This window comes from Pempheris klunzingeri, chromosome 13, assembly GCF_042242105.1.
Source record: "Pempheris klunzingeri isolate RE-2024b chromosome 13, fPemKlu1.hap1, whole genome shotgun sequence".
Lineage (NCBI taxonomy): Eukaryota > Metazoa > Chordata > Actinopteri > Acropomatiformes > Pempheridae > Pempheris > Pempheris klunzingeri.
This window is the reverse complement of record NC_092024.1, coordinates 10,767,852-10,790,468: the sequence shown is the minus strand read 5'-3', so window position 1 is coordinate 10,790,468 and position 22,617 is coordinate 10,767,852. Positions and strand designations below refer to the sequence as shown.

Below are 22,617 nucleotides of genomic sequence, written 5' to 3'. Positions count from 1 at the left end.
GCTGTGACCACATGGGGCAGCATATGGAGCTATTTCCCCTTCTCTCTCCAAGACTTTTTAGACATGTCAGTTGGGCCTTAATCATGCATTTTTCTGCATGAAGGGAGAACTGGAGTATGCGTACCGAGCTGGCTTCTGTGCCCTGCGGTTCTCCACTAACACAGTCAATCAATAGTGCCCATGCACTGCTGTGTACACAACACACATGCACACTTATAGACACGCAAGCTCCATTTTGGAGCCTCTGCTCATTCTGTCCATTATTCAGGCCGACATGCTTTCGACCATTTCCTTATTGTCATCATGTTTTTTAATTAGAGGAGAGTGGGAACTGGTGGATGGGGGACCATACCTCAATAGTTCAGCCTTCCAGAGACTCAGGGACAAAAGGGGCATTTTTCAAGGTCTAAACCCACCCTCCCCTTATATGCACAGCCATCTCTGAGTCCCCAGCCACCCTTGAGAGGGAAGCACAGCCTTCCATGTGCATAAAGTTGAAATAAACTGCAGTCTGTATTTTCATTGGGGAAAGTGAACCCAATTTACACGCTGCTCCATTGGAGATGAGCACTCTAGCGTACCCTAGCTGGTAATCTTGCCCAGATTCCCCCTTTGTGTCCTGCATTATTGTTGAAATAAATAACCTTTCACTGCAATCAGTGTGGGGATCTTCACTTAAATTATCGCCCCACAGATAGCTCACTCATGATCTGCTTCTATATCCATTAACTATCCGGGAAAGTGATTTATTGGTGAAGGGTAAGAAAAAAGGAATGAGGAGGGCGAAGGAGGCGTTTGGTTAGACAATAGTGCCCTCTACTGTTTGCAAAGCGCATCGTTTCAACAGAGGGGTGCTGTGGAAACTGGCACTGATATCATCTTCAGCACTAATGTGCTGATGAAGTTTTGGAGCAGGGATCTATATGTCTTCAAACCTAAAAAAACAGGCTTTAAATGTGGCCATCTTTAATTACAATGACTGAACAGAATTCAGGGCCAGTTCCAGCAATAAAATGCAAACCTAGATTCAGAATAAGGCATCAGAAATGACAATATTAACAATTTTCTACAGCAAGAAAAAGCACCAACTTTAGGTACAGTTCAGATGGAAGTATGGCCATGGACGTTATGCCCTCTCTCAGCAGCAATTCAAGCCAGGGCTCCAGTACCTAACCCCTCCTCCATCCTTCCATCCCCTCCGCCGCAGTCCCTCCTTCCCCACACTCCTGTGATGTGTCGTTACACGCTCGGCTGGCTCCTCTTCCATGACAGACTGTTACTTCCTGGAGCGGAAACGCATTTGATTGTTAACATCTGGGCCATTACAATTGCAAACTAGGGCTCTGTACATCAATCAGGAAGTGATTTCAAAACAAAGAGACCGTCCTCCAATCAATCTATTGGGAAGCGGGGGCATTACATGCTCCTGTAATCCTGGCTAATTAGCGGGATAATGGGAATGAGATTTATGAATCTGCTGAGGAGAGTGGAGGTGCGAGGGCACACTCAAATTAGCAGGGATGCACACCAGCCAAAGCTGCAATAAGGAGGATGTGCTGTTGGTTTTTATCAACTTCTTGCTGCCTGGCCACCTTTGGCTCAGCTCAGTGTTACTGTGAAGAGAGCATCACTGGCTAATGTATAGGCACTATGTCAGGCACCGTTACAGTACATCAAATCTCTGTTTGAAATGGAGTTGAACTTCGTGTTAACATCTATCACTTTCTCATTGCTTCTGCTAATCGTCTGGTATTTATCAAAAAAGGAACGTGCTGTACATCATTACAATATAAGAGTAGAGCGTTTAGAGAATTACCATAAACAGCGGATAATATCAGATTTGCTTTCTTTCTGTGGATGTTCAGATTTGTTTCCTTAAAACCAGTGGTTCCCAGTCTTTTTCAAACTCTTTCAAGGGGATTTTCATCCTCTTTCGCACCCACCCACCCAACACATGCACCACTGATGACACCATGGACATCTGCTGTAAGGAGACCCAATAAAACGCTGATGAAGATATGAAACACATGCAAACTCACATCAGTATGAAGTACAGTTATATGAGCCAATTCTCAATCACTCAGAAAAAAAAAAGGGTTTATATTATGTTGCTGAATGTGAAATAAACATCAGTAAAGGGGGGGATGCCACTCTGACACTGATGGTTGGTTTATGCCAGCTCACACGGGTATGATGTTTGGAACAGCAACACCTACAGACTGTGAAGTTAAATATGAATATCTGTGTCCCACAAGTAGCTATATCATATCAATGTCATAATATCGATATGATATTGAAAATGCCATGGCACCCACTTTGGGAACCGCTGCAATAGATTAATGTTGATAGAAATGCTCTTATGATTCTGAATGGCACGTTATCAGTACCCCACTGACTTAGATGAAGTGCTCGTCTGTCATCTTCATCTGTGTCCCCTAAACTTTCCCATTTGTCTCCATAATAAGCAAGGCAAAAGGGCCAAACGATAATGTGAATAAATATTATTGAGAAAAACGACCACGCAGCGCTGACTGAGCTTCCAACCTCACTCCATTTTCAACAGTACACCAGAATCTCCATACTCCTCCATTAATCCCATTTTTCCGGGATTATTTGTAAACCGCGTAAATGAGGGAGAGTGTACGCACAACACTGATTGTGTGTGTGTGAGGCAGTGTATCCCTGGAGGTGGCTGCCTCGGTGCCACCCTGAAGCTTCTTCCTCCCCAGCGGCCCCAGGCCTGACCTTGCCCGCTGGTGGGGGACATCTCCTATTAAAGCAGCGCATTGTGATAAGGCCATTTCTTTTCCTTCAGCATCCCTTTAATGTCATCCCTGAAATATGAAGTCATTAAGCGATATTAAAACAGTGCTGACAAACTAATTAACAGAAGACATTATACGGGATGGGCTCGATTAATCCGCTTTAATTGCTCTTTTAAATGGGGGCTCCAATTAAAATTAATAAAGATTTACTAGTGATCACACCAAACTACACCAAGAAGTGGTTGTCTGAAGGGCAGCCTAAAGTCAGCGGCCTCCATTCTCAAGTTGCACTCCCTTTTGCTCCCTGCGCCCTCCCAGTGCTCGCATGCCAAAAAAGCCCGTATCTATGAGCAGGAGATTAAACAGAGGGACTGTCCCAATGCCCCCAGTCCCCCAGCTCCTTTTGTCTCCAGCTCAGGGAAGTTTGATCCTGCCTTTGTCTTTCCAGGACCCTGCTAAGGAGACACTGGCTCATTTTCCCATTAATATTACGCCACACACATACACTGACTGTGCACAATCAGCCGTGATTTTCCAACTCACAAATGTATAGAATATGATTTTGACAATTATGAAGGATTTCATGGTGTCCGCTTCCTTGAAGTGCCTGCTGGGAGAGAAACCCAGCGGTGTTGAAGAATCCCTGAGCTCCAGTTCAGTTTCTACACAGTGACAAGTGCACCCCTCTGTGGAGATTTAAGTAAACAACAGAGTCTGATGCTGCGTATCTCACAGTGTAAAACACTGATTTATAGTGTAGATTTGATTTTAAAAGAATGGTAATGATTAGCTAAAATAGAAAAATAACAACAATGAAAATAAAAACAGTTTGCATGCACTAAAGTATATCACATTTGCACTGCCGGAGATGAAACAGTTGACTTTGAGGTGAGCTGAGCCGTGTGTATTACAGCAGGGATTCACTAGATGATGCTGTTGCTCTTTTCTGTCCATCCATCTCCAAGAACTGAGCGACTGGCTCTGATGTGAATTCTCTTTATTTTGTGTCTTTCAGCGTGAAATCTGAGAAAATGGCTTCATCAAAATCAGCTTTTCATGTAAACATGCCTTTCTGGGAAGTCAAACTCATAACACAGAGCACAAACACAGTGTTTTTGTTTGAATTTGATCACATCCTGTTGCCTTTTTACTTTTCATTTCATCTTCATTACCAAGCTTGCTCTGTTTTATCTGAGACTCTCTAATACAGAACATAATTTCATATCGTACGGTTTAGGTTGAAGCCTTGCCAGCCAGAGGCGGTTAAACAACTGAAGGTATTTTCTTTGTTTTCTTTCATTATATCAGAGGTTACCAAGTCTTGTTCAGAAAATGTTACACAACAAATTAATTTGAGCAAAGCACTTTGGTTCAACCGGAGGCATTTTAATTGAGTTGAGAATGTAAATCAATTTACTGAAGAAGACAGATCTAATTGAAAAGAAATGTCTATTAAAAGATTAGTGCAGTTTATTGTCTCCAGTCTTTGTCATCAACCATTCCAACTAATGTTTTAATTTCCTTAATGTTATCATTTCTGATGTAATTGGTGCTTGGGTGCCTAACAGGTTTTCCAATTAAATGTTTGGTTTTGGGCACTGACAATGTAATCTCACGCAGTGACAAGAAGCGTTGTACCTTTATGAAAGTGTTTCATGTTGTTGTGCATGCTGCAGTCCCATCTCTATTCTTGTATTTTAAAGGCACCTTGTTGCCTTTTTTGTTCAAGTTTTAGGGTTAAAATTACCTGTAAACACGCAGTAACAGTGTAGATGTGCTGAATGCTGCAATATACATTTGGCAGTTAAATCAATGTGACATTTGATTAACTGCTGTGATTTTTGGCTTTATATCAAGCCCAAGGCATCAAAAGTTGTTCATCTGTGATTTTTGTGACATCACCAAACTTGGGTGTGTGTGTGTGTGCACGTGTGTGTGTGTGTTTGCGATCAGCGTGCTTTGAGTGGGTGCCTAGAAGAAAGAGTCAACGGGTTTGTGGAATTTTGCTTTGGTGGCACAACTGTGATATGAGGTCACCTCGGGCGTTAGTCATTAGGAGGGAATGCATTGTGGTTGTTTTTAAGACATGGCAGTTGTCTGCATCCGCAGCGGCCACACAATGAATGCAGGCCTTAGAAAGTTGACTTGAATTGGCTTCGGTGGACAATGTGAACAGCATAGTTTGGGGGACATTTAACAGCTGGCTGCTGGACGTGGATTAGAGGCACCTTAGGGGTCGGCAGTGGCACACAGCGTTTTCGTAGTTAAACATGTACAGCTAAAAACAATTACCTGGTGTGTCTTGTTTCTTTACATTTTAGAACTTGTTCATGTGGACATTATTGCCAGAGAAAAACCATAAAACACAGTATTATATTATAATTTAGTGCATCTTTAATTTCAATAATCATCCAGTACAATGTCTGACTGAAATATCTGAAAATGATTGTACTTTACATGACCTTTATACATGATAATAAAACCCATGACAGTCACTTGCATTATTTTCACATGCACATTCTGTCAAGCTAATAGCTTACAACATAATTAGAGAACATTATGCAACATACAACAGCAGCACATGTACATTTACACAACACACGCACAAAACTAGGAAATGCAATAGAATAGAAAGCAAAGTAATACTGACGGTAATTGCCAAAAAACTCTTCCAGTTCAACTAAATCAGGCTACACTATACTTATAATAATAATATCGAAAAGAAGGATTACACTTTGTAAACATTTTTACACACCTACAAACTCAGTAACTCTCTAAATGTGTTGTGGCAGATTATATAAGTAAACACTAAACAATAAAATAAACCACAAGAGCATCAAAATGTATCTGCTTGTTGGTAAAAGTAGAACATACAGCATTTATGACTATAGAAACTTTCTCAATTTTTTAAATGGTGTGTGTGCGTGTGTTTTTACAGATCTACAAAATGATTAATTATCCAACATCTACATTTCACCTCACTAAAATGCACTACAAGAAAGGAAGAAATAATACTGTCGGGTGACTAACTTCAATTCCTTCACTGTTATAACTTTCCACTTAGGCCTATAAATAGGAAGATGTCTTGAACTCCTCGGGGACGTCACTGTCCAGTTTACAGATCACCTTGTATATGGCCTTTTTCCAAGAGGGGTCTGAATCTTTGGCAGCAGAGATGGCATTGTAAAACTCATGCAGGGTGATTTCAGCCACCTCCAGGAATCTGTCAGGAACCTGTAAAAAGAGGGGAAAAGTAGAAACTTATACATGAAGTCAAAGCTTATTCTTCTCATTCATGTGTTACAATTATCATGAACAGTCTGTTTCTTCAGTATTCTCAAAGTCAAAAACATATGAAATGAAGACCTGTAGCGCAATTCTTCAAACACTCAAACTGATGAAAGGGAGCTCATCTCTTTGTTCTCAGCGCACATACTATAAATGCAATGCTGCAATCATTAACTTTCATTTAGAGGCCTCTTTGATTAGCCAGTCTTGTTTTCTTGAACCTAAACTAACAACTGGTGAGCTTTCTTCCCAGGGATTTCTACCCAGCACGGCCAACAAAGCACGATTATGAATCACACCAGGAATACGGCCAGAAGCTGAAGATTAAAATGACTGGTATAAGACCTGAGGTGGTTAGATTTAGGTAAAAAAACTAGAGCTAATTCTGGTCATGTAAGGATTTGATGTGATTAAAAGTTGGGGAAAGAATCTGTTAGTGACTGAAATCTAAATGCAAAGGATGCTGGGAGAATAAAACCGCCCTGCAGCACTCGTTTCCCATCCACTGGCCAGTTAACACAACAGTTGTTGGCATAAGTTATTTTTCTTTCCCCTCATCTCCTGACACAAAAGCATCCCTGGGAAAGGAATGTCTTGGTCCCAAGGTAAAGAAAACGGTCTCGTCCCTTTCCCACCAAACGGCCTTCTCCCTCGGAATCCACAGCGTCTTTCTCAGCATTCCGCATCAGTAGCAATCTCAGTCTCGCTCAGGCGTACTGGTCCTCTAATCCTGAGTTGTTTTAGTGGGATTTTGCGGCTTCCTCTTCCCACAGTTTGATAAAGCATCACTCTGGAGTTTAGATAATGGCTGCAAAGGCTGGCAAGCCACAGGTGCAGTGTGACAAACAGGTCAGCGCACGGACATACGTGACCACAATTACGTGCTAACAGGAGAACATACTTCAGCAGGTTAGCAACTGCTGTGGTCAATGTGTCAACTCCAGTGCTTTAAAGGAATAGTTCAAAATTTGGGGAAATGCTCATTCGCTTTCTGGCAGATTCTGGCAGAACTAAAATCATAAAGTGTAAAAACGCTAACAAAAAAAACAACATATAGCTTTTTAATGTGGAGATTTAGAGCTGCTGGTAGGTATATTTTGTTACATGTGGACAGAGCCAGGCTGTTTGCCCCTGTTTCCAGTCTTTATGCTAAGCTAACCAGTTGCTTTCATGTTGAACTGACAGAAATGAGTGATTTCCATCTCCTCACCAAACTCTCAGAACTCGCCAGAAAATGAATAACCACATTAAGCACTTGTCAAACGTATATATATTTCATCTTATCATGTAAAAAAATAATTATTCCAGGTGGGTGACCCTGTGGGTCAGGGATAGAGAACAGAACAGAAAATGTATTCTTCCCACTTGAGAAAACCTTGTTTTCTGCTGCACAGCGTATGTGCAGAATGAGAGCAATCTGTCATTCGAAAAACCCTCGTACGGAAAAGATGAGCTAGAATGATCTCGACGTGAACAATACAAACTGCAGCATAAAAGAATGAATGACTAATGTGAGACTTACGTGGAAGTCATTGGCTTTGTTGTAGTGCATGTTCAGTGCCCGGAACAGCTCTGAATCCCTGCTAACTGTAATGTCTTTGACATCACTGATGCCGTCAACGATGGCCTGACGGGCAAACTTCTCCATCTGGATGTAGTAGAACTCCCTGAAGTTACTGAACCACTTGATCAGCTGAGAGGTGATGCAGCGGTTAAACTGGAAAAGAGTGAAATCAGAGTACTATACAGATAAATTAAAAATTAAATTAAATGTGTAATTTCAGAATTAAATTTTAGACTTCAATGAGAGCATACAGAAATTAATCTCCATGCTTTTCAATTAAAAATCAAATGGTCGCCCGATGCTTTGGCACTAGTCACCCTTTCCATAATTGACTGAAAACCTGCATTTGGTACCTGTAGGGCAAAATGCTACCAAATGGTCTGTCACTCTACGCAACATTAATTGCTCTGATCCTTTCCCACCAATGTCCAGGGTGAAAAAACATCTGTCAGGGCTCTGTATTTCTAAACTCAGTCTTGACATTAGTCTTGTTATTCTATCTCCTCATCCAGAAAGACAGAAAAAAATGCCTAAGGGCTGGGCAGGCATCAAAGACGCTTCTTCTCTCTGGTGTGGTGGGTGAGAAAGCGGCAGCATAAGGACAGAAGGAAGCTTCCCTCTCATTGACTCGGGCTGATAGGATGGAATCAGACACTGGGATTAGGTGCTCTTTTGTTCAGTGCCACTTCCCACCACAGGATTGTAAGCAAGGAGGAGACGTTCGCAGGACTGCAGCAACAGCATCCTCCCCCCTGACCCTGGGGGTCAGAGCAGATTGAGAGGCAGGGGCCCTCACTGGCTCAGAGATCCAGGGCCGTGGTGGAAGGAGAGGAGATAGGAGAGGAGATGGAGGAGAAACTTGAGAGGTGTTTGGAGAACAGTGGAAGGGAGGCAGGAGAGGAGGTTGGAGTAGGAGCTTGTAATATAAGCAGGAGCGATATACTGTTCTTATTGGAAAAGACAAAAGAGAAGGAAGTAGAGATAAACGTGGTCAATGAGAGGAGTTAACAACAGGACACAGATAAGAAGACAAGAGAGAAGACAAAAAGAGGAGAAGAAGAGGAGGCATGACACGACACCAAGGCCAAAATACACAGGATGTTGTGTTTAGGGACAGCTCATCACCGCCTGGTTGCTGCCGCACAAGTCTCTAATACCAACTCTCTGTTGACACTCAATAGCAATGCCTTGCCTACAGAGTCCTTTGTCACTCCATTTGCTGACTGGAGTGGCTTTTTTAAAGAGAGAATGCCCCTGTATCTCCCTCTGCCCCCAGGACATACTAGCAGCTCAGTGGCTTTGTTATTTAAACCCTCTGCGTTTTTGTTTCTCTCCTCCGTCACACTGCTGATTTTTCTGTCCCAAACACACACTGACAAGTAGATACCGGGGAGCTAAATGCAGAACAAACAATTCTGCAGGTTGTTTGACATGTTAGATAAAAAGTGACATTGTTTTATATGTGAAAAATGTACCTTGACATCAGGGAAGAAGGTTTTCAGCACATTGGAGCTGGGGTAGCGGGTGTAGAAGAACATTAGCTTTGCCTTCTTCAGATGGCTCGGGGTGAGACCCTCCTGGATGTACACATTTACGTTAAGGCAGAGAAACTGACAATTAAATATAAAGCACAGCATACAGTCCAATGCAAAGTGATCGCAGACCAGAGTATTGTATTGCCTCAATCTTCAGCTAAATTGAATTTCCCTAAAGAACAGCTCGGCATTAACCAGTGAGTCAATAATGACCCTAACATGTTCTTATTGGCAAAACAGAATTATGAATTGGATTAGGGTTTTTTAATTAGAGAGCAAAACACTTCATGTCTGGCAGTTAAGACAGCTTGTTCTGAAATGTTTTGAAAAATGAGCTGACTTTCTGATATAATTAAGTGAATTTAAAGGCAATATATGTTCCTATATATTTTTCCCTGGGCAAAGCAATGCAAAAAGGGAGAATTTGGTAAAATCCTACAAAAATATAAATAGGTTACAGAAAATATATATTCTAAATTGTTTACTAGGTTATGTGGTATATGTAATATATTCAAATGGTGTAAAATGTGTCCAGTATATATAAAAAAACATATATTTCCTTTATTGTCAATATGAGAAAAAATCTATACTTTCTCAAGTTTTCTCCCTATGGCAATGAAGATGCTCAGGAGAATTTCCTCTGTAGTCCACCATCATGCCTTAGGTCATAATATTTCCTTATCAGGTCACCACACCATACATTTTATCATAGGGAACCCTACCTTTGAAATAAGGAGGCTGGGATGAAAGATTTATGTGGCATTGTTCAAAGAGAAGCAGAACTCTTTGCACTGTAAAGATAAAGCGAAACCTGAGAGGCACCACGTAATAGTGCTCTCTAATGCCTTGCGACAAGACAATTAACAAAACTGATTATTTGTTCCATTTATTATTATCATTATTTCATGATTATTTACTTTATAATAAATGATAGTAGATAAATTATTTATTTCAATTAAATTAGACAATGCCTGATGAATTGTAGATATCGTTCAAATCATATTAATCGTGGATAACCGCAAACGCACAATTTAAAAAAATGTTATTTTAGTTTTTAATGGCTAATTTTTTACCCCGTCCCAGCGTGCTTTTTTTTTTTTAACTTCCTGTGAGGCAAGAATACTATTATCTTGCACTCTATTTCAATCATGTACATTCTGACAAAGGTATCCAACAACAAATGCTCAAGACAAGAGCTCAAGTGTTGTGGTTGGGAGGCACTTTTGATTTCCACCAGCACTCAGATGTGACCTTTTAGATGCACCCCTATCACTCTGATGATGGAGAAATAGATCCTGCACCTTTTCAAGTCTGAAAAAACGACGCTTCCTGAAACAGAAACCAATGCTTTCTCTGCCTTTGAAAAATTGGCTTTTGTTCCTGGCAATTCTTATCAAAGCCTTGTATTCCTTTTTATTTGTCTTTTTCTAAACTTAAAGTCATTACTCTGCTCAGATTAAAGAAGACGCTATAATTTTCTATGGGGTTAGCGAGATCAAAGAAAAAATTCTCCTTGAAGTTTGTTACTGAAACTGTCCATGCTGCAATGAGCCTCAACCAGCCATTGTTCAAATGGAAGAGCTGAAATATAGGGAGTTTGTGTAAAATAAAAAGATAAATACAGCATATATAAGATATCATCAAACATACCCTGCTGTAATGGGAATAGCACAGAATACTGTGATACGACATTGAGGTTTTCACTGCAAATTTTGTCAACTTGCACAAGCAGATTTTTTTTAGCCTTATGTAAATAAACGTATAATAAAAAGCAGTCGATCTATAAAAGCACTTTCAATCTGCATATGTCGAAAAAAAAACATCTGACTGTCTATATTTTTTTATCATCATCAATTAAACAATATAGGTTTTCATCCTTCATCAAGAAAAAGCCTAAAGAAAAGCCGATCTAACTCGCTATATTTCTTTTAAAATGAAAGGATATGTTGAGGGACATGTAGGGGTTTCGCTCAGCCATGCTCTGCAGTTCACCACACTCGATTTTGACATGAGGGAGACACAGATTGTCGACTGTCACTGCCCCCAGGGCGGAGGGACGAGGGTGGTGGCCGAGGTGGCTGGACGTCACCTTGGACCTCATGGCGATGGTGTCCCAGGGCAGGTCCACTGAGTCTGGTGAGGTCCTGTCCATTGATGGGGGCATGCAAGGGAGACCTCCAAAGTTGGAATGGGGCCCGTATTTAAGAAGATGCTCCAGGATCTGACTGTCATGCAGAGGGGTGCTGTAATTGAACTGAAATGGTGTCTGGTGTACAGGATAGGGCCTCTTCACTGTCGGGGTGACTGAGCTCAGAGGGGTCACTGCCGGCTTGCGGACCACCAGTGACAGCGCCTCTGTCTGGTCCTGTGGGCTTTGAGCCTCAGAGCTTTCATAATACTCCAAAGATCGGGGTTTCACTGCAGCCTCTTCGGCCTGGGGCTGTTCCTGGGTGGAGCCGGCCTGTTGGCTCTTCCTGTCCGCGCCCATGCTGATCTGCATCTCTGGAGATGAGCACATGCGCTGCTGAGGGGACAGATCCAGCCCTGTGGAGGACACCTTCTTGAACACCCTGTCCACACAGTCATTCACCGCCCTGGAGAGCTCCTGCTTCAGGGTCTCCTGTAGGTTCTGACTTTCTCTTTGGTGCATAAGATAATCAACTACTTTCATACGGTCCTTACACTCTGCAGCCGCTCTGCTATTCTTCCTCTCGCAATCGTCTTCAGCGCTTATGTAGTGGGACTCCATGCTTTCTCCCAGGGTGTCATGCTCAGCAGCGACTTCTGTCTCATCTCTGTCATTGTGTTCAAGGTCTTCCTGGTTGTAAACTTGGAGGAACTTTTCCTGGAGCTGACGCAGGAGCCTCTGCATGCTGTGGAGCTGCTCTTTCAGCTTGTGACACTCCTCGTCCTTTGTGTTGCAGCTATCGCTGTTGCTGCTTCCAGGTCTTCTGCTTGCCGGTCCTCCAACACTGTGTTCCTGATGCTGAGGCAGGCGCTGTTTACGTTTGTTCTCCCTGTATGCTTCTCTGGCCTCTCTGGTGTCTCTGGTATCTGTGTCAGACCTCTCACTGTCTCCGTGCTGCCTGCTGTTGGGAGAGCCCGCCATGACCCTTATAATGTTTTCCACTCTGGCCCTCTTGGCCTGCAGGTGGTCAGTTATGGGATGCTCCCCCTCTGGGCTGGCTCCTGTAGAAACATGACCACTGGGAGAGGCAGCTTCCACCGTGCTGTCCTTTGAGGAGACACTGCTCTGGTCCTCCTGGCCGGAGTCAGCAGCAGTGGAGCTGGAAAGATAGAAATGGCTTTCGTCTAGGGCCCTTTTATTGTGGATTGTCTTGCGGAGCAGTTGAGAGATGATGGATCCGTTGGAGTACGAGGCCAGAGGCTCGTCATACATGTTTCTGCGGAAGCAAGGCAACATGACATCAGGTTTGTCGTCCTCTAGGCAGCCTTCACTGGAGTTGTGCATGTTCTGGTCGGGAAGACTGAGGTTCATGCTCACTGAAAGAACTGTTGAGGGCTTCAGCTACACACGTTGCAGAATCACAGTTATGTAAAATGCAAGAATCTGAAATGACACAAAAATGGAAAACAGTTAAGATAGTAAAAATGAAACAAAACATTAAATTAGGATAAAATATAGCAAAATAACACATAGCACCTAACAATTTTTAAATCCAAAAAGTGTCATTGGTTTAAATTGCTCATATTTTTAGTAAAAAATGACACCTTAATGTGTTTTGTGTCTTTGCCTGCAGTGGCATTCAAATAAACAATAGTTTATTTATTTGTAACAAATAGTTATGACAGTGGCATGTGATGAATCTTCATTTTTGGGTAGATATAGCAAAGATAAGTGTTTTGATTTTTAAAATTATTACATTAGTTTAGTAGATAAAACCTGAGCAGGCAATTCTGTTCGTAAAAAATAAACTGACACCTGTGGTTTTAAAATTACAACATTAACAAGCAAATGAACAGAAACAATGTAGAAATTCTGTTAAATATAATAAGAAATCAAAGAACCCTGTGTTAGTCTGGTCCAATATCCTCAGTTCCGTCATGAATAAATAAATTAAAATAAACACTTGATCTTAAGCTATAAGAAAGAGCATATATGGTGTTGTAATAATGGTTAACTTAAAGGATAAAAAGAGCAACAGACCATGCACAAGAAACGGCTCTGTGTGTACATTTCACAAGAGAAAGTATCAAGAAAACCTCTTTATCTTTTCATGGTTTTCATCTTCAGGAATGATTAAGAGATGATCTTCAGTCGTGAAAATAAAACGCTCAACAGCCTGATTCTGCGGTCACACGCTTCACTCCCTTTAAGTGTTTAATTTAATACTTTCCGTGCTGTAACACAAAATATAGCCACACAGTGGGCTGCAAGTGCATTGTTAAATTAATTGAATATACATCTGTATAAACAAACGGACCTGAAATAGATAGAATTTGCATTATATTTTGACATTAGACAATGGATTCTATATCAGTAATTTACACAACTTAAGAAGCCCCACTTATGTTTCTGTTTCTTACTTTTAATAGGCTGTAAATAAATAAAAAAAAATACTATATCAAAAAGACTAAACTGCTGTCAGAGGATGTGTAAAAACAAGTAGACTCATATATTCCACAAAGCAACATTTATGATAATTTAATTTTCATTTGAGGACAGAGTAAGTAATGTCAATGTTTCCTTTACTTTTTGTTAATTTCCCTACAATATAACAGGCTGTGGACTTTCTCTTTGTATGGGAGATTAGTTGACGCAGACTGCCTGAAGAAGAACATTCACTTTACAGAAATGTTCAACTGATTTACACAGGAAACTATAGTGATGGTGCAGCCTGATTTGGTTTGTCTATTCTATCCTTAAAAAGAAAAAAATATAAAAAGCTAGATATAATCCTACAAAGCAAACCAAAAATGTCTGAGTTATAAACCCTTGAACATTCACTCCACAGTCAATAAACACTTCATACCTGAATTAAAAACTCACCAAACATGTGCTCATAGCTGCCTGCTGTACTGTCAGAAACACCCCCAACAAGTGCAAATCTCTCTCATGAAAACCCACTAAAGTGTAGAGATGAGTTGTGAAGCGAGGAGAGCTGCAGGCATACAGTCCGTCTCACTGCGGCTTCACCTCGGATCACAGAGACACGGTGAGCGGCGGTGATGGGACCTTACCTGTTGCGCCGGGACGTGCTTCCGTGCCGCTGGCCTGCGCAGACTGTGAGTGAGTTGGACAGGAGCGCTGCAGGAGAGGCGATGCATCAAACCCAGCTGGGGCGTGGCCATCACAAAGCTATGCTGTGGCCGCACACCAGCCACATCATGTTAAGAGGAGGAAGGTATCTGAAAGGTGTTTGAGTGACAGTCTGCTCGCAGTGGATGGGAGCTGATGGACTGAGGCCACACAACAAAGCAGAGACTGCTCATATCCCCAGCCTAGTAATTCAGTCTAAATCACATCTGTGAGCATGATGCACGTGCACAGGCCTACATGATGTATAGGCCCACATAAATAATAACCGCATTATGTGATATAGAGACAGAATAAAACACCAAGCTCGCGTAAACACAAAGAAGACAGGAGAGAAAGCCAGAGTACACAAGTTAAATAAGTTAAAAAGCAAACCTATCCTCTATACTCATTATAGCATTTTAGGGTAAAAGACCACTCTAAGATTGTCAGGTGAAAAAGTCATCTTAATTTAATGTTTCTCCATTGTATTGTTTTCTATTATATATATATCACAGTGGTGCCTGTCTTCATTGTCTAATCTTATCATATTTTATTCTTTTTTTTATTCTCTTTTATTTTTTATATTGTTACTTGTAGGTATGTTGCCTTGTCTTATCTTATTACTTTTCTATTCTATTCTATGCTTTACACAGGTACCTATAGATATGTTATCTCTATTCTATTCTGTTCTTATCTATTCTATTTTTACTTTATTTCTAATCTATTCTATTCTATGCTTTACACTGGTACTTATAGATATGTTATCTCTATTCTATTATATTTTTATTCTATTCTACTCTATGCTTCACACTGGTACCTGTTATCCCTATTCTATTCTATTAAATTCTACTCTATTCTAGTTTCATTTTTTTTTTTTTTCTAATACATTTGTATTCTTAAGTTGTTCCCTGTGTCTGTAGAGGTGGGTAAAGGTGTGCACTTTTTATTTGTAGATCATTTCTCAGTAGTTACATTAGTGTGGGGGTCAGAGGGGACCACAGTGAGGACTCCCCCGCCCCTCCCCCCTCCAGTTGGACCACTTGGTTTGTCCCACACTACTTCCTTGGTTGTTGCGCGTGCACGTCCTAGCCTGTCGGTGTGACCAGAGTTTCCCTTCCGCCGACAGGCTGCTGTCACACAGCCATCATGCTATCCCATTCCCGGTGTCTCACCAGGAATTTTGGCCGTTCTATCTCTGCCCTCCGCCAGGTAGGCAACAAGCAAATAAAATGTTGTCGTTGCCACTCGCGACGGTCCTCCTCGTTGTCTTTGGCTTCAGCTTCTGCCTGTTCAGCTCTGTCAGAGCTAGCATTAGCATTAGCCGGCTCTCTGCTGTAGGCCACGGTCAGGCCGTAACATTGCCAGCCAAGGACAGGAGGACACTTTCCTTTTCAAGTCTTTGCTGCAGTCTGTGTTTAAGTTAAAAGCGGTGCCTTCTGCGTTGGGTTGGTGTCACGTTTTGACTTAACATTTGAAGGCGGTTGACCTATGAAGAAAGTGTCTGGTCCATGTTCATGTACAGCTAACACAAACTTCAGTAGTATTTATGTAGCCTGCTAGCAAGAACATGCTAGCTATATTAAGCTAAATGTACGGGTTAGCAGGGTGATTTTAGCTGTCACGCTGAGGTCATTTTCTGCTTTATGTCTGCGGGAAAAAACGCCCAGTTTAGCTAATTTAATGTTTTTCTTCATTTAAGGGCATAACTTTCTGTAGTGGCATCAGAAGATAAGTCGTCAAAGTCAGATGTCATCTGTCATTGAGATTAGTACTGGGCCATTAAGCTTTATAGCAGCCGTTCAATTAGATGCTCCAGTAAAAATATCTGTTTTACATTTGCTGGTTTAGGTCTAATGCAAAACCACATAAACCACCTGTTTACCAGATGATTTTATTGATTAAAGGTCAAAGGTCATTGTAGCGTGCAGATATGACCTTTGATCAAAAGCACCGATTTCTACCCCCTGTTGTTGACTCTATTGCCATTTTTCTACAGTTCCACCTTTATTGATCTAACCTTGATGTCAGAGTTAACTTATAGGTGTATATTTTCCAGAAATCCTGTACTTAAAGAGTTGTTATTATTCTGCACAATACTTAACATTCAAAATGTAGTGGCCGTGTTGTAATGTTTGACTGTGTCTGTCTTTTCACAGGGGAATAATGTGTTAGCTCGTCGGGCCACGGCAGGTATGTGTGCTGTGCACTGTTCAAGTATTAAGTCTTGAATCCCAATCTCTGCTTCGAGATAGTCCTGCTGCAAGAAGTTACTAACACAGTGCTCTTGTCCATTTCTTTACAGCTCTGTCAGTTAGCCATTCTGTCACTCTCAACAACACTGTGTAAGTACTATAATTCATTTAAAAGCACTGACCTTTTTTTAAGAGAAAAGGACCTTTACTATGTAATTACACCATTCAGACTGTAGATCTGAATGAATGAGTTGTCAACACCGGTTCACTCAGTGCCAGCCATGCACTGCCAAAAGCCTATTAATATCCATCAATAAATCTGTCAGTCTTGTCTTGTCAGTCTGCAATTTTATCCAACTCAATGATGCACAGTATAAAATGCTGTTCCATATACACAAGACAAGCTTGAATCAGCAATTTTTGCAGACCTGATTGATAACTTCAATCATTTTTGGGGGGATTTTTGTTACTTGTCTAATTTAACTGTATTCTGATTTCTTTAGAAAATCTGATCCCCGGTCCAGCGTCTTCCAAATCCACTACTTCAGGACATCTGTTGCCCACAGTATGTTTCAGTCTGCATTCCTTTAATTTATCTGAATAAGAAGCACAACCACTGATGCATTTCTTCTCGCTTGTCTTTGTACTCCAGGAAATGAAGTTGTCACAGTCAAGACTCCTGCGTTTGCAGAATCTGTCACAGAGGGGGACGTGAGGTGGGAGAAAGGTAACTTTTATTGATTAATGAATATAAATTACTACAGTTGCTTCTGATAACGACACCAGCCAAATCACAACCAAACTGAACAAAAGATAGTACATTTGTACTCAGATGGTAAAACAGTGTTCTTCTTACAGCGGTTGGAGACACCGTCTCCGAGGATGAGGTGGTGTGCGAAATTGAGACTGATAAGGTAAAACTAAAAAGCCAAAAAGTAAATATCGTGCACATTCCTGGCCTTCTGTTCTCAGCCCTCAATGCTATTCTAGATTGTGTGTGTGTGATTGTGTGGCACAACGTGAATGAAATAATTAGGGCATGCTGTGTTTTTTTGCCTAAAATAACATTTCACTTTACCCTCAAAATTTTATTTTATTTTTTTTCTTCTCTCTGCTCTTAGACATCAGTGCAGGTTCCCTCTCCTGCTGCTGGAGTGATCGAGGAGCTTTTGGTTCCCGATGGAGGGAAGGTTGAGGGAGGAACTCCACTTTTTAAGCTTCGCAAAGGAGGTATTGATTATCGCACTTTTATTGAAAAATGTACAAAAAATAGAATTATTAAGATAATACATTTAAAGTCAGTTTTATCCTAATTGTTACCTGTTTGCGTCTTTAGCTGGTGCACCCAAAGCTGCAGAGGCTCCAAAAGCGGAGCCCCCGGCCGCTTCAGCCCCCCCACCACCTTCTGCTGCTCCTCCTCCTCCCCCTCCTCCCCCCTCAGCTGTGGGGCCCATTCCCACCACTATGCCCCCTGTGCCACCTGTGCCAGCACATGCTATGGACACTAAACCAGGTTAGATTTAATGAGACAGACGGTCTGTGTCATGTGAGAACTGTTTTGCTTGACATCTGTGCTCTTGACCTCGAGCTTACATGATTAATCATTGTTCGGCTTTCTGTAGGCAGTGGCTTTCGCCCGTTCAACTGAACTGATGTCTAGAGATACTAACTGCTTCTTTATGTCTTTTTCATAGTTTCAGCTATCAAACCCACTGCTGCTCCAGCTGCACCAGTGGCCCAAGCAGAGGGAGTGGCTAAAGGAGCCAGAACAGAGAGCAGGGTAACTCCTTAAAATAGAATTTCTGATGAGTTTTAGATATGTTTAATGGCCTAGCAAAGTTCAGTGAGAGTGGAATTTTTTTACAGAATCTCATAATTCTTGTTTTTCAATTTAGGTTAAGATGAACCGCATGAGACTGAGAATTGCCCAGAGACTGAAGGAAGCTCAAAACACCTGTGCTATGTTGACTACGTTTAATGAGGTCGACATGAGGTAGGAAATGGTGAATTAGTTGGCCTACATTATTAAGCCCTCAGTGCTATTTTCTTATAATAAATGTGAAATGTGTTCTGCCACATAAACACATTCCATTTCTGGAAGCCATTTAGGAGAAAAAGACTTTATAGACTGTAGGCGTTCAAATATGTCTACATTTTTCTAAACATTTTTATGAAATAGAATAGAAACATTTGTATGCAGTTCATATGCAGCATCCATACTGTATGTATATACTGTATCTGGCTTAAAAGCCAAAACATCACTAGCACAAATGGTTATAGATTGGAATCTGCCCAGTAGGAAAAGCTTTTTGAAACCTGATAGCCTCTTAAATGCTGGAATGTAAATATTTGGTCGTAATGCCATCTAAAACGAAGATAAGAATTGTTAAAACAGGTTTTATTAATTTACAAGGAAATGTTATTGTCTGCACTTGCCCCCTGTGCTGAAGAGGACACTTTGAGGATTTCTTTTCCCCACAAATGTGTGGTGTCAGCTTTCGGCTATTCAGGGTTTTCTATGTATCCTAATTGGATTGACATTGACGGTCTGGAGGAAGACTTCCCAGGCTAGGGCTCATCTGGAGCCGAAGGAGCTAGTCAGAGCAGGAGGCTGGAGCATCTGTAGGGGCCCACAGAGACCTGCGCTCTGAGTGGAAAAGCTGCCTCAACCGATATGGGCTTTTATGACAGCCCAATAAGATTTACAGGCTCTAGAAAGTGAAGATTTTTATCGCTTCTTCTCTCCTTTCTCGGAGAGTCTGTGTCTTGGGAGGGGCTAATTATGTTAGCGGAGAAACCCTAGAGCTTCAACAGGGTTAGAGACAGGAAAACAAACAATTAAAAGGGGAGATACAAGAGAAAAATGAGCAATGTTGAAACGATTAGCTGGCCAATTTCAATAGCTTTAATTCACCACGATCTGTAACAGCATTCTTTTATAGCCATAAAAAGTCATCGTTTTTTCCCTTTTTATATGATGTTAAACTGTATCTTCGATAACCTGGTTATAATATTTGGACAAACTATTTTCATTTTTCAGTAGTATCTGTGTCTGTTTGTCAGTTTCCATTATATCTTAGAGTCAAGTATTCCTCAAGGCTTCTGATATAATATTTCAAGCCAAAGCCATGTATCGTCTTATTTTAGCTAGTTTAGTTTCTTCAGCCTTTCATCAATGCCATTTATTAATTGCTTTTGATTTTAAAAACTTCTGTCTATCTGAAGTTCTAAGAACATTAATTCCTAAATCTTGTCCGAAGGTTTTTTTCTCTAAGAATTTTTATTTTCATAGCTGCCATCAAATTCACTATCACTAACCCTGCTTGGTGGCTTAATGCCAAATTGTTAGTTGATGCATTTTTTTCTGTTTCCCTACAGCAACATCACAGAGATGAGGAAGGCTTACAAAGATGCCTTCCTGAAAAAGCATAACATGAAGTTGGGCTTCATGTCTGCATTTGTGAAGGCTGCTGCCTATGCTCTGGCTGACCAACCTGCTGTCAATGCCGGTATAGGTTTAACCTTTAAAGACCGAGAAACCTTACTTTGTGGTGTCAGTTTGACTGTGTCTTAGAATGCTTGATATCAAGTCACTGCAAGTGTTCTTGCTGGAGAAAATGATTCAAGTTGTGTTTTCATTGCCAAACCTCAAAACCAGCACTAACTTATTTACTGCCTTTAGAGCACTCTGACCTATTTAGATAGACCACAGTGAGGTAGGGGTGGTCCGTAAAAAAAAAAAATATCTATCTATTTAAAATTTTCTGTGGCTTTCACTTGCATGCAAAATGGCATGCCTAAAAAGGAAATCAATCTTGGTTATGATTTACAATTTGAACTGTATTTTTACTATAGACACAATATTGTGTGTGTAAAATGTTCATGCTTTCTTTGTGCTTTCAGTAATTGATGACACAACCAAAGAGATTGTGTACAGGGATTACGTGGACATTAGTGTGGCTGTGGCCACGCCAAAGGTAAGAGAAGTGCATTATATTATAATGTTAAGTGTAAGTGCTTGGCAGGCCACTTGTCTCTAATGTGAAGAGCAGAACATTCAGTCATGTGACTTCTCTCTCAGGGTCTGGTGGTTCCCGTAATCCGAAACGTAGAGGGAATGAATTTTGCTGGTATTGAGAAGGCCATCAGTTTGCTGGGAGAAAAGGTAATATTTTCTATCACGTTACATCACGTGTTTGTCATTGTTTTGTTTTTTACACTTGCTGTGAAAAGTTCTTATCCTGACGTTTCCTCATAATGTCGGATGTGTGTTTGTAGGCACGTAAGAATGAGCTGGCGGTTGAGGACATGGATGGTGGAACCTTCACCATCAGCAATGGTGGCGTGTTTGGGTCCTTGTTCGGCACACCTATAATCAATCCACCGCAGTCTGCTATTTTAGGCATGCATGGCATCTTTGACAGGCCTGTTGCAGTTGGTGGCAAGGTTTGTTTTTTCATTGTTAAACATGCAAATACATAATAAGACAACACATTTAACAATAGAATGGATGCAATTTGGAAAACAAATGTTGAAAATGAATTGAAAATGCATTACATAGTAACTTCAATAGATGAAATAATAATTGAATTGATTAATTTGCAGTTTCTGGGCCTATAATATTGAATACAGTGGTGTGAATGATAGATGTATTTCAAATGAACCCTGTTTTCTCATTCTGTATATAAGATCAAGCTAAACTAAGAAAAATGTATAAATTATGCCTTTATTCTCTGTTTTGCCAATTCTGTTAAGAGTGTTAGAATTTGGTCTCAGCGATTTTGTCTTGTTTAGGTGGAGATCCGTCCCATGATGTATGTTGCCCTGACGTACGACCATCGTCTGATCGACGGAAGAGAGGCTGTCACTTTCCTGCGCAAGATCAAGTCAGTGGTGGAAGACCCCAGGGTGCTGCTCCTTGACATGTGAACCCTTGTGAGCTCCAGGCCCAACCAAACAAACCACTCTACACTGACGAACATTACCGTAACTGCAGTTGATGTAATGTTGTATTGGTTAACTAGAAAAAAAGGGGGTTTTGGAGAACATTAGGGTTGTGCAATGGACATTGTAAGGCTGGCAGTGATAAAAGGTTTGGTACTGTTGTGGAGAAATGTCAGAGGGTTTCTGTGGTGCTGGTCTCTAGATCAAAGTATATTCTATAACTCCTAAGCGCCATATGTCATTTTCTACATACAACTGAAAAGTTTTCAAGTTATTACGTGATGAAAGGCAAACCTGGATAACCTGCATAGCAACATTTCATTTTTGGTTGAGAGAAGAACAATGAGCACACATTGGGCCAGAAACTAAGTATTGCCATGTTCGAAAATGTCCAAAATGAAGAAATCCTCTAAATTTATGCCATCTGTTTCACAAAAATGAGGGAAATTCTCTTTATGCTGTGTATGAAAGACTATTTAAGAAAAAAGAAAGTTTTAAACAATAAAAGCTGCATTACTCAACTGTAGTTTTTGTTATTTTTGTGCTGTCATACTGACAGTCTGGGTAGCTATATTGACAAGAATAAACCCAGTGCATCGATGGCTTGAAAGCAACAGAAAAAATAAAACCAGCATAAAGTTAGTCATTAGCAAGTGGGTTGTGGAATATTGGTTGATAACCAATTCGATGAAAAGGTAAATCTATCTTATAGGTAAAAAAAAAATGTCAAGGTGATCTCTTAAGAGTAGAAGAGCAGACTAATATGAGAAAAGAAAGTGACAAGAAAAGTCTCAATCAAACTGGATTGAGCCTTTGACTCAACAACTGATTAAAAACAGGAACTTGACAATGTGTCCGCCCCAGTGCAGTGTTCTGGGATTCACTTTTGGTGTGAAGTGCTTGATGCTCCATTGTCTAGTATATTTTTAGGTGTGAGGTTTGTATCTCCTAACCTTACATGTACAGTAATAAAACTCTTCTTTGGAACCATACATAGTCAGTTACAACACATCAGGACAAAGGCCTCAACAGTGACTGAAATACCAGGGATAGAGAAGAGGCACACATT

General features: G+C 40.9%; 2 protein-coding genes across 2 annotated transcripts; one reads left to right on the top strand and one right to left on the bottom strand.

The window, feature by feature from the left end:
- Nucleotides 1-5,791: 5,791 nt before the first annotated feature.
- Nucleotides 5,792-12,651, bottom strand: prox2 (prospero homeobox 2). Its single transcript, XM_070842985.1, has 4 exons — nt 11,098-12,651; nt 9,093-9,200; nt 7,576-7,770; nt 5,792-5,999 (listed from the first exon to the last, which is right to left on the bottom strand). The coding sequence occupies exons 1-4, from the start codon at nt 12,649-12,651 to the stop codon at nt 5,832-5,834; spliced, it is 2,025 nt and encodes a 674-aa protein (XP_070699086.1). The 3' UTR covers nt 5,792-5,831.
- Nucleotides 12,652-15,494: 2,843 nt separating this feature from the next.
- Nucleotides 15,495-22,067, top strand: dlst (dihydrolipoamide S-succinyltransferase). Its single transcript, XM_070842521.1, has 15 exons — nt 15,495-15,621; nt 16,569-16,602; nt 16,715-16,754; nt 17,108-17,169; nt 17,257-17,331; nt 17,463-17,518; nt 17,726-17,834; nt 17,941-18,117; nt 18,299-18,384; nt 18,500-18,597; nt 19,983-20,113; nt 20,508-20,581; nt 20,686-20,769; nt 20,883-21,050; nt 21,399-22,067. The coding sequence occupies exons 1-15, from the start codon at nt 15,559-15,561 to the stop codon at nt 21,531-21,533; spliced, it is 1,392 nt and encodes a 463-aa protein (XP_070698622.1). The 5' UTR covers nt 15,495-15,558; the 3' UTR covers nt 21,534-22,067.
- Nucleotides 22,068-22,617: the final 550 nt, after the last annotated feature.

Coding starts and splice junctions, on each gene's coding strand:
- prox2 (XM_070842985.1), bottom strand. CDS start 12,651: ATGAACCTCAGTCTTCCCGACCAGAACATGCACAACTCCAGTGAAGGC. Junction 9,201..11,097: donor ACCCCTACATGTCCCTCAAC/ATATCCTTTCAT, acceptor GTAAATGTGTAC/ATCCAGGAGGGTCTCACCCC. Junction 7,771..9,092: donor CCTTCTTCCCTGATGTCAAG/GTACATTTTTCA, acceptor ACTCTTTTCCAG/TTTAACCGCTGCATCACCTC.
- dlst (XM_070842521.1), top strand. CDS start 15,559: ATGCTATCCCATTCCCGGTGTCTCACCAGGAATTTTGGCCGTTCTATC. Junction 16,755..17,107: donor GTCACTCTCAACAACACTGT/GTAAGTACTATA, acceptor TGATTTCTTTAG/AAAATCTGATCCCCGGTCCA. Junction 18,118..18,298: donor TGCTATGGACACTAAACCAG/GTTAGATTTAAT, acceptor TCTTTTTCATAG/TTTCAGCTATCAAACCCACT.